The following is a 17,090-nucleotide window of genomic DNA, read 5'->3' on the forward strand; positions in this document are numbered from 1 at the left end:
AGGGCTGGCCTCTGCACTCATGTGGAAAACCTGGAGGGAGCTCTGGGCCCCTGGCTCCAGCTTGGCCCAGCCCTCTACTATTGTGGTCATTTGGGGAATGAATCAATGGATGGAAGATTCTCTCTCTCTCTCTTTGTGTGTATGTGTGTGTGTGTGTGTCTTCTAACTCTACCCTTCAAATAATTTTTTTTTTCAAAATCTTTAAAAAATGATTTTTTAAAAGCAGATTACAGGGAGAGAGAAAGAGGGAGAGACAGAGAGATCTTCTATCCACTGTTTCACTCCTCAAGTGGGCACAACAGCCAGGGCTGAGCCAGACTGAAGCCAGGAGCCAGGAGCTTCTTCTAGGTCTTCCCTAAGGGTACAGGGGCCCAAGGACTTGTACCATCTTCTGTTTTCCCAGATGCGTTTGCAGGGATCTGAATCAGAAGTGAAATAGACCTGGCTCCCTTATGGGATGTTGGCATTGCAGGCAGAAGCTTAATTCATTGCACCACAAAGCTGGCCTCAGTCTTCCTGTTCAGTTTTCTGTATGGCATTGTGAAACCTGTAGAGGCCTTGATCTCTCTTGGAAAGTGTTCTGTTTTGCGTTTAAGTCAGTATCGTCCAGAGGTTTGATCAAGGGTCCACTTGACCCTGCCTGGATCTCCTTGAAAGTCCTGCTCTCATTTTTCATATCTTGTCTCACTGCTCTTGTTCTTTCTCCCTCTCCGGCTTCACCAATCAGCAGTCATCCTGCATCTCTGTTAGGAGCCTGCGGTGCACATGGTGTGTTCAGCTGCCCCGCGGCCCCAGGAAGCCCTCACCACTGCCCCGTCTGTCTTGCAGCTCATGACCCTGAGAGGTTCTGTTCTGGAGGATGCCGTCCCCTCAACAGCAAAGCACTCGACAGCCAGGGGGCTGCCCCTGAAGGAAGTGCTGGAGCACGTGATTCCTGAGCTCAACGTGCAGTGCCTGCGCCTGGCCTTCAACACCCCCAAAGTCACGGAGCAGCTCATGAAGCTGGACGAGCAAGGGGTGAGTGGAGTGTGGCTTCTCAGGAGCCTTCCTGCGGCTCCGTTCCTATGGGCTTGCACAACGCAGACTTGCCTGCCTCATTCCGTGACGGGGAAACTGATACCGTTCATGGTGAAGGCTGTTCTCTGTGCAGTTACTCATTTTCCTTATTCTTAACTCTGAACTCTGGAGGTTTCATGTCAGAGTTGATAAGTGGGATACTTGCCCTGGGTTCTCTTTTGTTGGTCTTCCATACATGCAGTGATTTTCGAGTATCTGGAAATAAGGATAGCAGTAATTATGATACAGCACAGCAACAGTGTTATTCATTGATAATTACTACATAATATTAATGGCTGCCACTGATGAGCATGGTCACTAGGCTTTGTTGTAAGCACCTTAAATATCCCGGTTAGTCTCCCAACGCTGTGAGAATGGAATCTCACTGTCCCCCACTCTACAGATAAGAAATCTGGCAGAGATTAATTTACAAATCCAATTTCACACAGTTAATAAGTAGTGGAATTAGGGTTCAAGCACAGTGTGTCTCAGAGCCTGTGGTAGTTAGCCACAAAACCATGTACCGTTCCTACACGCTTAGATTTTTGAGGTCTGTTAATACCACCATTGATGTATTTTAGCCAAAATTAAAATGTTCAGCGTTTTCTCCCTCCATGCTTCTTGTGCCAAATATGGAGGTCTTTTAGGTCAAGATGTGAAGGTGCAACAGGCTAATACATGTGGAGGTAGCAGAAGCTAAGAGAATGAAAAGTTATGACCTGAAAAATTCACTCTCCGGAGAGTGCTGTCTACTGAGAGTGCTTGGACTGATTTGAACATATGGACTAATTTTGTAGATACTTTATCTACTATTTTTTACATCCTAGCAGGATATGATTGTAATTTTAACATTGCATTAAAAAATTCTTCCAAAAGTAAAATTTTCCCAGTTATTGAATGTCATTTTGGGAACAAACTTTTATGATATTTCCTTAATTAGTAAGGAATTTGAGTTTATTAAAATGAATAGGGCTCTAAAAAAAGAGTCATCTTCAAGGTATAGTTATGCTTTAAATTCAGCCAGTGACAATACATAATTACCTAAGTAACCAATAGTTGGGTGTAACTGTACTAATCCCTTTTCTATCCATTTTGCTTTTCATAATACACAGCTAATATCTGTTATATGTCTATATTTATAGAAATCTGTATCAATGTTTATAATATTAAATTTGAAATGCTGTGGATACATCAGAAGATATCTTATGCCTAAACTCAAGTATTTGGGGACAGTTTTTCAGTAAATATATATTCTTAAAAGGAGCAGTAGAAAAACGATGTTTAGGGTTAACTTTATTGGTTCAGTCATTTCAGTAACCAAATGTTTGGAGGAAAAAGACATTCGGCTTAAGACATTGTTAATACAGTCATGTATTTAACATTCTAAATTTACATTAGAACAGATTATTAAGAGAAGGATTAATTGCCAATTTTCTTCATTTAAATAATCCTGAATAAAAAGCAGATTCTTTAATTGTAGACATTTCATGGAATTTCTGGCATATTTTGTGTCCTCTGCTACTGATTGTAAATTACTGGACCACAGATGGTGCTGATCTGTGATGGACACTTTATAGTCCCTCAGGAAATAAAAGAACACTATAATATGTTTAATCCAAAGGAAAATTTATTTAATTCATAAAACTAGACGTTATTCTGAAATTATGGCTTTCTTATTCTTGAGGGTATTACATATCTTTCCCTCCATAAATTCTTAATAATAAAATATGATAGCTTTCTTTAATGCCTTTTGTAGGTAGAATTCAAGTCAGACAATCAGGGCGCGTCTCTCCAGTTTTATTTTAGAAAGAAGTGCCTTCAGTATGTTGCTGCGCGTGGTAGGAATAACATGAATGGCACGGCTTTCACTCTCAGGCAGTTGTGTCTGCTGGGCAGTGGCATCTGTGCGTCTGAAGCCTGCTGCCCAGTGTCTACACTGAAGGGCATCACCTTGGCCTTGCTCTGTTCTGTCTCCATACAGGGCATTGAAAGTCATAGTTGTGCTGACAGAAAACACATGACACTCACACTGGGGCTTTTAGTCTAGGGAATCTCAGCAATGTCTTGGAATCATTTTGAGAAACTAATTGTTTTGCTACCTTTACAAATACTCATTTCAAAGAGGAACATGTGTAAATACTGTGGGTTGTGCATATAAATCATTGCAAGGAATTTATTTTCCAAAAATCCCAAGTTTTTGTATAGCCTTATGTTTAAAGAGATTCATACTGTGGTAATCAGGAAGTTAGACTCAGTAAAAGGGATTTTTTAAATTTCCCTTTAAATTTTACTTAGAGGCCGGCGCCGCGGCTCACTAGGCTAATCCTCCGCCTAGCGGCGCCGGCACACCGGGTTCTAGTCCCGGTCGGGGCACCAGATTCTGTCCCGGTTGCCCCTCTTCCAGGCCAGCCCTCTGCTGTGGCCAGGGAGTGCAGTGGAGGATGGCCCAGGTGCTTGGGCCCTGCACCCCATGGGAGACCAGGAAAAGCACCTGGATCTTGGCTCCTGCCATCGGATCAGCGCGGTGCGCCGGCCGCAGCGCGCCGGCCGCGGCGGCCATTGGAGGGTGAACCAACGGCCAAGGAAGACCTTTCTCTCTGTCTCTCTCTCTCACTGTCCACTCTGCCTGTCAAAAAAAAAAAAAAAAAAAAAAAAATTTTACTTAGGTAATTCCTTTAATATCTTTTCTACTCTTACTGAATGACTTACATAATAATGCTTAGAAAAAGAAAACACAGTTTGTTTGCTGTATTGTGGCATTTTTGCCTTTCAGATCTTTGGTGCTTTATTTCCTCATTTTCTGCTACTGAAATTGAACTGAACAGAAGAAAAAATTAAATGTAGGATAGAAAAATGAACAGAGATGTAATAATTTGTTTGTCATTTGACTCAAGCATGGTAGGCAGGTAGGAGCCGAAGTGAGCGTTTCAGTTACTGGAGGAATTGATTTTAGGAAATACATTGTGCCTTGCTCAAGCTTCCAGATTCTCCTTCCTGATACCTCCCTGAACCTTTCACTGTTCGTGGTTAGAAAACTGCTGATGAGAAGATGAAACTAACCTTGGCAGTGCTTCACACTGGCAAGAAATTTCAAATGCTTTGTGCCTCAGAAACTTTGGGTCAGCTCTGAACTTGGTTTACTCATCATGTCCCCAGATCTTCCTCATTGGATAACTGAGAGCGTCTCTCATGAGGAGGAGATTAGGTAAATGCGTGCTGCTTGGCCATGTTCTAATCTCTTCACTCCGTCTGACTCTGGGCGCATGGCAGCCCTGTGCAGTAGGTTCCGGTTACTGGCAAGGACTGAATCTTACAGAAGTTGTCATTGCCATTCCTCTTCCCTCTCATCCCTTAATAATTTTCCACCCTGGATACAAATTTGCCTAGTATTGCCATTTATTTTTAAGATTTGGAGGCTTTCCTGTATTTTTGCATTATTTTGAATCCTTAAAACTATGTTGTGAAGTATTGAGGATTTCATTGTCTGTTCTAGTCAACTTTTTAATAATATGACAGGTTTAGTTTTCTTTTAAAATTTTCCCTATCAGAGCCATTTTTCTTCCACAGTCATTGAAAGCCAGCTATGTCTCATCTGTTCTGTTCCAGGGGGTGGAAGATTATCAAGCCAAGCCCTGTGTTAAATAATTGGCACATTTAAAGCACACATTACAATTATGAACATGTGACAAACATGCAGGAAGTGTCAACTGTTGTTGGTGACAGTAAAATAATAACTCTTTACACACACTTAACTCATTTATTTTCTGTAAATGTCCTGTTATACAAGGGTACTTCAATAAATTTGTGGAAAAGTGGAATTAAAAATGCGAGTTTATTTGGTGGCCAAAAGTTTAGAAACTCATGCAGGGTTTTTTGATAGCATTCTTTTTCTATGACCTTTTCAAAAGCTTCTCCTAGATAATGTATTATATATATTTTTACAACCACTGGTGGCTTTCAAATCCAATAAAAGCTTATTGAATTTGATTCTCTGCAGATTCTTAAATTCTCTGGAGGATAAACAGGCCAGTAAGACCCCATCCTTAGCCATGAAGGAGACAAGGCCACGCATGACTATCCTGGATGTCAATGTTAGTATAGCACAAGAAACGCCAGCAGCCAGCAAGAGCAGTGCAAGCCAGGGTGTCCAAATCATGATTGGCCTGTCGGTCAGAATGAGATGAGCCTTGGGAAGGCTGAGGATTCCACCAGACAAGAGAATAAGCAGTAGGGCGGTCTCAGCCCAGAACAGTGAGAACAGAGCGTCAAGGGACAAAAGCAGAGTGTGTCCACGGACAGTGAGCACATGTAGGGGAGTGATAAAAATGGCATTTTTGAGCAGTGACCAAACCAGGTCCTGTATGAAGCAGTGTTCTTGAATTACTTGTTAATCCTCAGAATCATTGATGAAGGTGTTCCCATTGCCCCTGTTTGGCAGGTAAAAGCACTGAGGCCCAGAGAGGCTGGTCACAGTTAGATCCATGGAGGCTGGTCTGGAATCCAAGGACGCAGACTCCAGAGCCCATGTTCTTTACCGTTACCAACATATCCTGGTTTTTGTTTCCCTCTCCATGAGTGGGAGTAGAAACTGGACAGAAGGTACCAGGTCTTACTCCTGCAGGCTTTGGTCCCTACGTTAAGTCTGACTAGTTAGATGCAAATAATACTGCAGTAGAGCTGCATTATAGGCACTTAACGTACAACTGCCAGTTTGTAGTAGAGAAAATGGGTAGTTTTATAGTCATTTAAAAATACCAGATTTCCATACACAATTGTCATACATAAGTGAGCATTTCCACTGTTTTTCTGGATGTTTGTTAAAAATGCAAGGAAACGAAAATATTTGTTGGGTTTTCTTTCTTTTTTTTATTAAAGATGTATTTATTTACTTGAAAGGCAGAGTTACAGAGAGGCAGAAAGAGACAGAGAGGTCTTCCATCTGCTGGTTCACTCCCTAGATGGCCACAACCACTGGAGCTGGGCTGATCCAAAGCCAGGAGCCAGGAGCTTCTTCCAGGTCCCCCATGCAGGCTCCGGGGCCCAAGCACTTGAGCCATCTTCTGCTGCTTTCCCAGGCCATGGCAGAGAGCTGGATCGCAAGTGGGGAGCAAGTGGAGCAGCAGGGACTCAAACCAGGGCCCATATGCATAAGGAATGCCAGCACTGCAGGCGGTAGCTTTACCTGCTACACTACAGCTACTGCCCCAATCCCAGGGTTTTTTTTTTTTTTTTTTTTTTTTAATTATCTTACAAGTTATTAAAGTTAGAGTACGAAAAAGTGATCTTATTTAATTTAGGTCTGCAATTTATATCTTGAGTGGGCAAAAGGAAAGAAGCAATGTTTATTTGCTAATGAATAGCACTGATGCTTTGGTTAAAAACATGAATGGAATTCTCTGCTGAGTTAGCCTATCCATTGCCATGATGTATTATTTTATGGTGAAGATAAATGAGTTTGACCAGTCACTTTCTTCTTCTTCTTCTTTTTTTTTTTTTTTTTTTTGACAGGCAGAGTGGACAGAGAGAAAGGTCTTCCTTTGCTGTTGGTTCACCCTCCAATGGCTGCCGCGGCCGGCGCACCGCGCTGATCCGATGGCAGGAGCCAGGTACTTCTCCTGGACTCCCATGGGGTGCAGGGCTCAAGCACTTGGGCCATCCTCCACTGCACTCCCGGGCCACAGCAGAGAGCTGGCCTGGAAGAGGGGCAACCGGGACAGAATCCGGTGCCCCGACCGGGACTAGAACCCGGTGTGCCGATGCCGCAAGGCGGAGGATTAGCCTAGTGAGCCGCGGCGCCGGCCCACTTTCTTCTTTGATTCAGGCAGCTAGTCTTGAAAAATGACCCTTGCGGGAAACATTTTTTCCAAGGCTGATTTTTGGATGGAGTCCTTTCCAGTGAGGAGAGTCTGTAAATACTACGCTGGTGGAGATAGCATTTGGGAAACGTGTGGCTGAGCCAGCACTGCAGTTGGCAGTGCTGGAGCCCGGCACGGCTGAAGTCCCATGCAGTGAAGATGCTTTAGTTCATAATCCAGAAATACAGATTGACGTCTAAATACAGGCAGACGTGTCAGTCTGCCCAGTACTGCATTGCAGACTGTGTTTTTGTGTTTTAAATTCACTTTAAAATAAAATATTGCATTAGTTTCTTTCCCACAGGGCCTATCTAAAGTAGGTAATTTATTTCAGTGATCCCCAAATTGGAGTATTATGTCTGTGTTAACATGGCGGGGTCCCACTTGCACCCTGTTTGTGTTAGCTTCCCCTCCACTCTGTAGTAATCATTTTGGTTACTTACTTAGGTTTTTCTGGGTGCCTTTATGCAAATCCAACCAAATATGCCTATGTGGTTTCATTTTCCCATTTTCTTATACAGATAGAGTATTCTTTATCCAAAATACTCGGCTCTGGAAGTGTTTCTGATTTCAGACTTTGGAATACTTAGATGTATTAGGGATAGGACGTGAGTCTAAACACAGAATTCATCATCAGTGTTCCATACATCCTCGCCTGAAGGTGATTTAATACAGCATCTCTTGTGGGCCTGTGTTTCCACTGTGACTTGTCACATGAAGTCAGGTGTGGAGTTTTCTACTTGGGGCACCATGTCAGCATTCATAGTTTCGGGTTCTGGATTCTCAGGTTCAGGATGCCGAGCCTATACAAAACACAGCATGCTGTAGACACTTGCTTTGCCTTTTTCCCTTGGTTATGTATTTTGCAAATACTTCTGTCAGTATATAGGAAGGTTTCCCATTATTTTAGTGCTGTAGAATACTCGTCTGCATTACTGTGCTGTCATTTATTTCATTTGTTGTGTGCATTAGGACTGATTTCAGTATTTTTCTGTTAGAAACAAAAACTGCAATGAAGAGTCTTACCCTATAAAATTGAAATTCCATCTCAATGTGAGGATAAATCAGTTATTTGTTATCAGCTTAATAACTCATTTTAAACCTTTAATTTTGTGAAGAAAATATTTTAATATTGTATTGATTTATTCTGCTTTATTTAAGAGACAGCATGTTTCCATCCTCTGATTCGGTCTCCAAATGCCCAAAAACTTCTAGGGGCTGAGCCAGGCCAATGACGAAAACCAAGAATTCAGGTCTCCCACATGGGTGGCAGGGTCTCAGCCAGGTAAGCCATCACCCACTGCCTTCCAGGATCCACGTTAGCAGGAAGCTGGAATCGGAGCAGTGCTAGGACTCAAACATAGGCACTGTAATAATAAGTCTCTTGAGTAGGGTCTTAATGAGTAGGCCAAATGCCCGCCTCTTGTGAGAAATTCTGCATAGCACACCATTAGAGAAGATGATTATCTGTGTATATAGTATGTTTATGTTGTGCCAAAGATAAAAATAAATTAGAATAGAACCATGCAAGTATATATAAATGTAAAACTGTGAAAAAAAATAATTTTACAATCCAATGCAGATGTAACATTTTTAAAAAAGTATTTGGATCTTTGTTGGTAATTCCCAATAAGAATGAATTTCTTATTCTCAGGATTGAATTCTTTTGTTCTGTGTCCTGTGGAGGACAGTATAGAGATTTATCTTCAGGAAGTACTTAAGAGTTACATTTATGGGGCCGGTGCCGTGGCTCACTTGGCTAATCCTCCGCCTGCAGCGCCGGAATCCCATATGGGCGCCGGCTTCTAGTCCCAATTTCCCAGTTGCTCCTCTTCCAGTCCAGCTCTCTGCTGTGGCCCGGGAAGGCAGTGGAGGATGGCCCAAGTGCTTGGGTGCCTGCACCCGCGTAGGAGACCAGGAGGAGGCACCTGGCTCCCGGCTTCGGATCGGCATAGCTCCGGCTGTAGCGGCATTTCGGGGGGTGAACCAACGGGAGGAAGACCTTTCTCTCTGTCTCTCCCTCTTACTGTCAAATAAATAAATAAAAAATCTTTAAAAACAAAAGAGAGTTGCATTTATGAAAACAAACTAAAACAAATGTTGTCACTGTGAATGATGAGGATTTAAATTAAAAGACCAGAGTCTTCCCGTCAGTAAAGGCACAGTAACTTGTTGCAGACCAGCTGTCCACTGATAAAACTTGGAAAACTGGACGGAATTTTTAAAACTGTTTGTCTTCTGGAAAAATAGATCGACTTTTTTACCCCTGTTGTTCTTGTTAAGTATAGCCAGCAATCCTAGACATTATAAAGTAGACATAAAAGGAATTTGAAAAAAACAGAGATGGCTAGGAACCTTGGAATCTGAGGAATGGCACAAGAGTGATGTCTCTGGGTTTTCTTTTTGTGCTTATTCTTATTTTCCAGCCAAGGAAGCTAGGAACTTGGAAATACCAATGTACAGACAGAAGAAGCAGCAAAAAGGCCTGTGCTCTTTAGCCAAAAGGCCAAAAACAGGGGCACCGTTAAAAGGACAGAGAACATGTTATTTTGGGTAATATTTATAGTAATTTTGTAATTTTTATGGGGTTTAATTTAATATCTTTACACATGATACAGCATAAACTAATCAGACAGTGTTTCCATTTCCTTTTCTTTATGTTGGCAGCCTGTGAGCTGTCTCTTCTAGCTGTTCATACAGAATATGACACGTTGTTGAGAACTATAATTGCCCCGCTGTGCAGTGGAGCACTGGAACTCGTTATGGTCATCTAACTGTTTTCGTATCTGTTAGCCAACCTGCTGTTCCCTCTGACCGCTGACCCCTAACCCCTGCCCCTCCCAGCCTGTTGTAATGACCATTCTAAGTTCAGATATACTTTTTAAAAACTTTGACATATGAGACCCCACATGGAATGTTTGCTTTTCTGTGTCTGGCTTTTTTCACTTAACATAGTGATCTCTAGGTCCATTCCTTTTTATGGCAGAATAATATTCCATTGTGTGTACATCACAGTTTCTTTATTCACCCATCCATGGGTGCCTAGGTTGACAGCATATCTGGGCTATTGTGAATAGTGCCGAGTTCATTTCCTTCAGGTAGATATCCCCATGTAGGAAATGTGCATTACTTGGTCCATCAACTTTTATTTTTCTGAGTGACCTCCATAATGTTTTCCATAATGGCTGTACTAATTTGCATTCCCATTAACAGCATATAAGGGTTCCCTTTTCTCATATCCTTACTAGCACCTGTTGTTTTTGATAATAACCATTCTAACTGGGATAAGATGGTATCTCACTGTGGTTTTGATTTTCATTTCCCTGATGGCTAGTGATATTAAGCATTTTTCATGTATGTGTTGATCATTTGTGTTTCTCCTTTTGAGAAATGTCTATTCAAAGCCTTTGCCCATTTTTTTAACTGGATTGTTTGTTTTCTCGGGACTAAATCTTTAAAATTCCTTACACTTTCCGGATGTTAATTCTTTGTCAGGTGAATAGTTTACACATGTTTTCTCCCATTGCACTGGTTATTAGCTCTTCACTCTCTTGATTGTTTCCTTTGCCCTGCAGAAGCTTCTTGGTTTGCACCCATTTGCATTTGTTGCCAGTACTGGGGTGGAGTTGGGGGAGGGAGGTTACATTCAAAAAGTCATGGTCTGTATATTGATGTCTTGAAGTGTTTCCTCTATATTTTCTTTTAGTAGTTTCATAGTTTTGAGTCTTATATTTAGAACATTGATGGATTTTGAGTTGATGCTTGCACAAGATGGGAGGTAGGGGTGAAGTTTCAGTCTTCTGGAAATGGTTCTCTGGTTTTCTCAGCACCACCTGCCGTACAGACTGCCCTTCTTCCGGAATCTTTGTAGTACCGTTGTGCAGATCAGTTGGATTTAGAGGTGTGGATTCATTTCTGGGACCTGTGTTCTGTTCATTAGTCTGTGTGTTTTTGTGCACTGCCACATTGTTTTGATTATTGTAACTATATTTGAAATCAGGAATTGTGGTGGCTCCAGCTCTGTTCTTCCTATTTAAAATTGCTTCTGGTTTGGTGTCTTTTGTATTTCTGTACAAATTTTAGGATTTTTTTTCTACATCTGTGAATAATTTCACTGGTATTTTGATGAGGATTACATTGAATCTGTAAATTGTTTTAGGTAGTGTGGACATTTAACTATATTATTTCAATTCATGAACATGAGAGGTCGTTCCATTTTTTTATATTTTCTTCAATTTCTTTCATTAGTGTTTTATCATTTTCATTGTACAGATCTTTCACATCATGCATTAAATTTATTCCAAAGTATTTTGTGGGTTTTTGGGAACTATCATGAAGAGGATTCCTCTTAGAATTTTTTCTTAACAAATTTGTACTTGTGTATAAAAGCTTTTTTAAAAAAGACTTATTTATTTACATTAGAGAGAGAGGGAGATATATAGGGAGCTTTAATCTAGTGGTTCACTCCTCAGGTGTCCACAATAGCCAGGGTGGAGCCAGGAGCTTCACCTGTGTCTCTGCAGTAGGTGCAGGGGCCCAAGGATGGGGGCCATCCCCTGCTGCTTTCCTAGGCACACTAGCAGGGAGCTGGATTAGAAGTGGAGCAGCCAGGACTTAAAACTGCTGCCCACATAGAATGCCAACATCATGCCACAATGACATCCTCCCCACCCCCTTTTTCTTGTTGTATGTTGATTTTTCTAGCCACAACCTTACTGAATTCATTTATCAATTCTAATAGTCTTTGGACTTTTCAGTGGAAAGAATCAGATCATTTACAGAGATCATTTGACTCTCCCCTTTCCTGTTTGTATGTCTTATATTTCTTTCTCTTGTCTAGTTGTTCAGGGTAAGGCTTTAGTTACTCTGTGAGTAAGACTAATTGAGAGTGGTCATCCTTGTATAGTTCCAGATCAAAAATGAAGTGCTTTAAGCTTTTACCGACTCATTATGATGCTGGCTGTGGGTTTAGTGTGTCTAACCTTTATTATGTCAAGGTTTGATCTTTCAGTACTTAATTTGTTCAGAAGTTTAATCATGAATGAATGTTGAATTTCATTACTTTTTCTACATCTGTTGATATAATATTTATCCTCATTCTACTGATGTGATATTTATTGATTTGCATATTTTTAGAGTTTTTAAAAATATTTATTTGAGAGGCACAGACAGAAAAAGAAAGCGCTCCAGACTGCTGGCTCATTCACCAGATGCCCACAACTTCAATGACTGGGCTGGTTCGGAGCCTAGACCCAAGAACTCCATCCAGGTCTCCCACGTGAGTGATAAGGACCCAATTACTTGAGCCATCACTGATGCTTCCCAGGTTCTGCATTGGCAAGAAGCTAGATTTGGGAGCTAGAGCTATATATCAAACCCAGGAACTCCAACATGGGGTGTGGATTTCTTAACAAGTGTCTTAACCAGTAGGCTAAATCCTTGCCCCTGATTTGTGTATATGGAATAATCCTCAAAACCCTGGGATAAATACTGATTGATCTTTTGGATACGCGGTTGGATTCAGTTAGCAAGTATTCTGTTGAGTTTTTGCATCTGTGTTCATTAGGGATATTGGTCTGTAGTTCTCTTTTTGCTGCTGTTGTGTCCTTGTTTAGTTTTGGTACCAAGTTAATCTTGACCTCATAAAATGAGTTTGGAAGAGTTCCCTTGAAGTTTTGGGGACAGTGTGAGGAGACTTGGTGTTAGGCCTTCCTTAAAAGCTTGGTAGAATTCAGCAGTGAGACCATCAAATCCTGGGCATTTCTTTGTTGGGAGGCTTAATCAGTGATTCATTCTCATTACTCGTTACTGGTCTGTTCAGGTTTTCTGTGTCTTCATGGTTCAATTTTGGTAGATTATATGTGTCTGGAAGAGTATTCATTTCCTCTAGATTTTCCAGTTTGTTGGTCCGTAGCTGTTTATAATAGTTCAGAATAATCATTTGATGAGAAAACACTTAAGTGATCATTTCTGTACTCTAAATAAATACCACAAAGACAAAAAATGACACACACACACACACACACACACACACAAACATAACCAAACATACCCTCTTGCTGGGATATTTTTAGAGACAGCTGAATGGGAAGTTCGGCCTGTTCATCCTGCAGCCCACTATAATGCTGTCAGGTCCTGGTGGAGAGCCAGGCCTTTAAGCGCATTTGGCAATTATAGAGTCTCCTTAAGACTTCACCCCAGCATCCATGAAAAACACACACATGGAGGCTGTGACAGTATTTCCCTGCCTGGCTATATAAAATCCCTTAACCTCAAGTGTCAGTGGAGACCAAGGTGGGGGACACCTGACTTTCTGCCTAACCTGGCCATGTCCCGTTTTGCCTGCCGGAGTGGTAGTAAAGAAGTCCCATTTCTCTCCTTCCCTCCCACCCTCCTTCCTTCTCCCTCCCTCTCTCACCTCCTGTTTCTGTCTTTATCTCTGTCTCCATCTGAACTCTTTTTTTTGTTGAAAAAAAATAATGCAAAGAATAGTATTTAACATTTTTTTGCAAATCTTTTCAATGTCTGGTTTAATAGAAGGCATTAGGGCTGCTTACATATCTGTGTCTGCTGTCTGTTGCAATATGTTGTTTGGTTGGAGTAGATTAGGAAAAGGTGGCTTCACACAGTTTATGTATTTAGAAAAGAAAGGGGTATTTTATGGCTCTTTGAGATAACTGTGAATATTTTTTTCAATGCAGCACTGAAACTCAACAAATAGTAGTTTTTAAAGGTTAATAGCAATATGGAATCTAAAACCATGTGAGTACACTGTGTTAAAATAAAAATTGAGACTTTCATGTACTTTGAATCTTTTACGTATGTTTGATTTTATAACTTCATGCATTGGTCAGTTAGAAAAATATTGGTTGTTTTATGCAAATTTTGTGTTGACTGAACTTTACAATAATGAAAATGTTCTATGGTTAATATAAACATTGATCTTAATACAAAAATATTTAACTGTTGGGATGCTCTCAAGCACACTGTAATAGGTACATGTTTGCCAGAATTCAAATTTTGCTTTAAAGCTTGAATTATATTATTGGCAAGAAGTATCAGCAGTTATTTTCCCTCAAGTAGCACAAACACCCTTTTTTATTTTCAAGAAAGTATGTGCTAGAGATGCAAGCCTAAATAACGGAAGGCTGTCTCTTAGTGGTTCTTCCAAATAAAAATAGTGGCTTTATTAGTTTTTTATCACAGTTCCAACAGTTATCTGAACTTGGGCGTTCTAGAGATGAATCTGTCTAAGTCTTTCCAGCTTCAGCTCAAGGCACCTTCTCCTGCCTTCTCGGCCAGCAGTACTGTGTCCCACCACTGTCACTGCCCTTTCTCTAATCATCATCTTCTGCCCCTCCACTTCTCACCAGCTTTTTATCACTGGCCCACCTGGGTAACCCTGAATACGCTCCCTATCTGCTGATGCTCATCTGTGAGATCTGTTATCTTGTTTCCCTTTGCCACATGACTTTGTATGCTGACAGGACCCAGGGATCAGAATGGGCAGGGCTTGTGAGGCGGGGAAGCGTATTCTGTCTACCACAGTCTTTTATGGAAGAAAGCAACTCGTTCAGTTGACACGTTTGAGCAAGTGCTTTTCCTTGGGGTATCTTGTGTATTCCATAGGCAACAAGTGCTTTCTACTTTTCTGCCATGTCATCGCATAGGATTTTAAAAGTACTTCAAGTGTCCAGATTTAATAAAAATTTATATTCCATTGCTTCATCAAGGACACTTTTTTTTTTTAAGATTTATTTGCTTATTTGAAAGGCAGAGTGACAGAGAGAGAAATCTTTTTTTTTTTTTTTTTTTTTTTTGACAGGCAGAGTGGACAGTGAGAGAGAGACAGACAGAGAGAAAGGTCTTCCTCTGCCGTTGGTTCACCCTCCAATGGCCGCCGCGGCTGGCGCGAGCCAGGTACTTCTCCTGGTCTCCCATTCGGGTGCAGGGCCCAAGCACTTGGGCCATCCTCCACTGCACTCCCGGGCCACAGCAGAGAGCTGGCCTGGAAGAGGGGCAACCGGGACAGAATCTGGCACCCCGACCGGGACTAGAACCCGGGGTGCCGGCACCGCAAGGCGGAGGATTAGCCTAGTGAGGCGCGGCGCCGGGAGAAATCTTCTGTCAGCTGGTTCACTCCTCAAATGGCCACAACAGCCAGAGCTGGTCCAGGCCAAAGCCATGAGCTTCTTCTGAGTTTTCCACATGGGTACAGGCGCCCAAACACTTGGACCATCCTCCCCTGCTTTCCCAGGCTCATTAGCAGAGAGCCGGATCAGAAGTCGAGCACCCAGGACTTGAACCAGCACCCATAAGGGATTGCTGGCATTGCAGGCAGCAGCTTAACCAGCTACCACACAGTGTTGACCCTAAGGACATTCTTTGGTGTTTTTTTTTTTTTTTTTAAGATTTTTATTTATTTATTTGACAGGTAGAGTTACAGACAGAGAGAGAGAGACAGAGAGAAAGGTCTTCCTTCCGTTGGTTCACCCTCCAAATGGCTGTCACAGCCGGAGCTACGCCGATCTGAAGCCAGGAGCCAGGTGCTTCCTCCTGGTCTCCCTTGCGGGTGCAGGGGCTCAAACACCTGGGCCATCCTCCACTGCCTTCCCAGGCCACAGCAGAGAGCTGGACTGGAAGAGGAGCAACCGGGAGTAGAACCTGGCGCCAATATGGGGTGCCGGCGCTGCAGGCAGAGGATTAACCAAGTGAGCCACAGTGCTGGCCCTTAAGGACATTCTTAACCAGATGTATTTTTTGCAGGAGGGGCTGAGTGTACCACCATGAGGAGGAGTATCAGCACTGGTGTGTTTGTTGCCAGCAGTGGGACTGGCCATCAGAGTTGATGCCAGTGGGAGAAGAAAGAGGCTTCTTAATTTATTACTACGAAAATATTTTTGACATCATGGCCCTCCCTGAGAGCCTTAGAGAACTGTTGCACAGCGAATACCTCAAAGTGTCTGTCTGAATGGTTTTGTGAAAGCTGGGTTGTTACCATGGGCTGTGATGTCCCAGTCAGCAGCCTTCTGGCCAGGACACGGGGAAGATGGGGCCCAAACATAAGACCTCTGGGAGCCAGTGCTGTGGCGCAGAAGGTTAATCCTTTGCCTGCAACGCCTACATCCCATATTCTTGCTGGTTCTAGTCCCAGCTGCTCCTCTTCTGATTCAGCTCTCTGCTGTGGCCTGGGAAAGCAGTGGAAGATCCTGGCTTCGGATTTGCTCAGCTCTGGCCATAGCAGCCATTTGGGAAGTGAACCAGCAGATGGAAGCCCTTTCTCTCTGTCTCTCCCTCTCACTATCTGTAACTCTACTTCTCAAAAATAAAAAATAAAAATAAAATATTAAAAGACTTTTGAAGCAGCCTTGGAGAAGTTGCTACCTCATGTCTGTAGCTGCTGGTAATGACCAGGGATGTCAGGGCCCTGTAAATTAGGTCACAGTATCTGTGTCTTTGCATCACTTTTGGTATATATGAAGAGATGCTTTTTTGAGATTCAAGGTCTTCCTTTAAAATATAACCTTTGTCCTACTGTGCTGACCATGTAATCTTTAAAATACAAATATTTATTGAGTACCCAGACACTTCCTCTAGTGCCCCATATGAGCATTGTATCTGCAAAGCCTGCAGTTAGAGAAACATTATTCAGTGGCCCAGAGATCATCCAAAGCAAGATCCTAAACTGTGGATAAACCCAGCCTGTTCCCAGGGTGGAGTCAGGTGTCATTGTAGCTATTTTGAGTATAACATTAAAGTATTACGTGTATAATATAATGTATATGATATATAATATACATATACTGTATTATAGTATGTGCATACAAACTATAATTTATAAAATAGTTAAATTATGAATAATTATTGTACTATGTTTATGAAACCACACATATCTGTTAGTATTTTTTAAATACCATTTTATTTAGCTTCATAACAATCCAAAGTCCCAGTTCACAGTTTTAACTCCATTTGCACTTGCTCCTTTTCTTGGTATGTTTCTTATACATTTACTGCATTCTCCCTAACAACTCCTCATGTTTTGGCAGGGAACATGCTTGCTAACTAAGGATGCGAGGAGCTTGAGTTGAGAGAATAACACCTACCTTTGGTTTAATTGGATTAGAAATCAAGGATACAGGCTCATTGTCACCTTAGAGGATGGGACAGACAGAGCTTTAT

At 41.9% G+C, this 17,090-nt stretch overlaps 2 protein-coding genes across 26 annotated transcripts in view; one reads left to right on the forward strand and one right to left on the reverse strand.

Annotated features, from left to right (window-relative positions):
• The window catches only part of LOC108175891 (serine/threonine-protein kinase MARK2), a 657,969-nt gene that overhangs the window by 456,394 nt on the left and 184,485 nt on the right, over window positions 1–17,090 (reverse strand). The window lies entirely within an intron of this gene.
• SIPA1L1 (signal induced proliferation associated 1 like 1) overlaps window positions 1–17,090 on the forward strand; it is a 429,087-nt gene that overhangs the window by 309,193 nt on the left and 102,804 nt on the right. For all 20 annotated transcript variants that reach the window (XM_051826282.2, XM_051826275.2, XM_051826274.2 and 17 more), the window contains one exon: window positions 829–1,017. In XM_051826282.2, the coding sequence (XP_051682242.1) occupies window positions 829–1,017 (189 nt within the window). The remainder of the gene's footprint in view (window positions 1–828; window positions 1,018–17,090) is intronic.

The sequence above is a fragment of the Oryctolagus cuniculus genome, chromosome 20, assembly GCF_964237555.1.
Source record: "Oryctolagus cuniculus chromosome 20, mOryCun1.1, whole genome shotgun sequence".
Classification (NCBI taxonomy): domain Eukaryota; kingdom Metazoa; phylum Chordata; class Mammalia; order Lagomorpha; family Leporidae; genus Oryctolagus; species Oryctolagus cuniculus.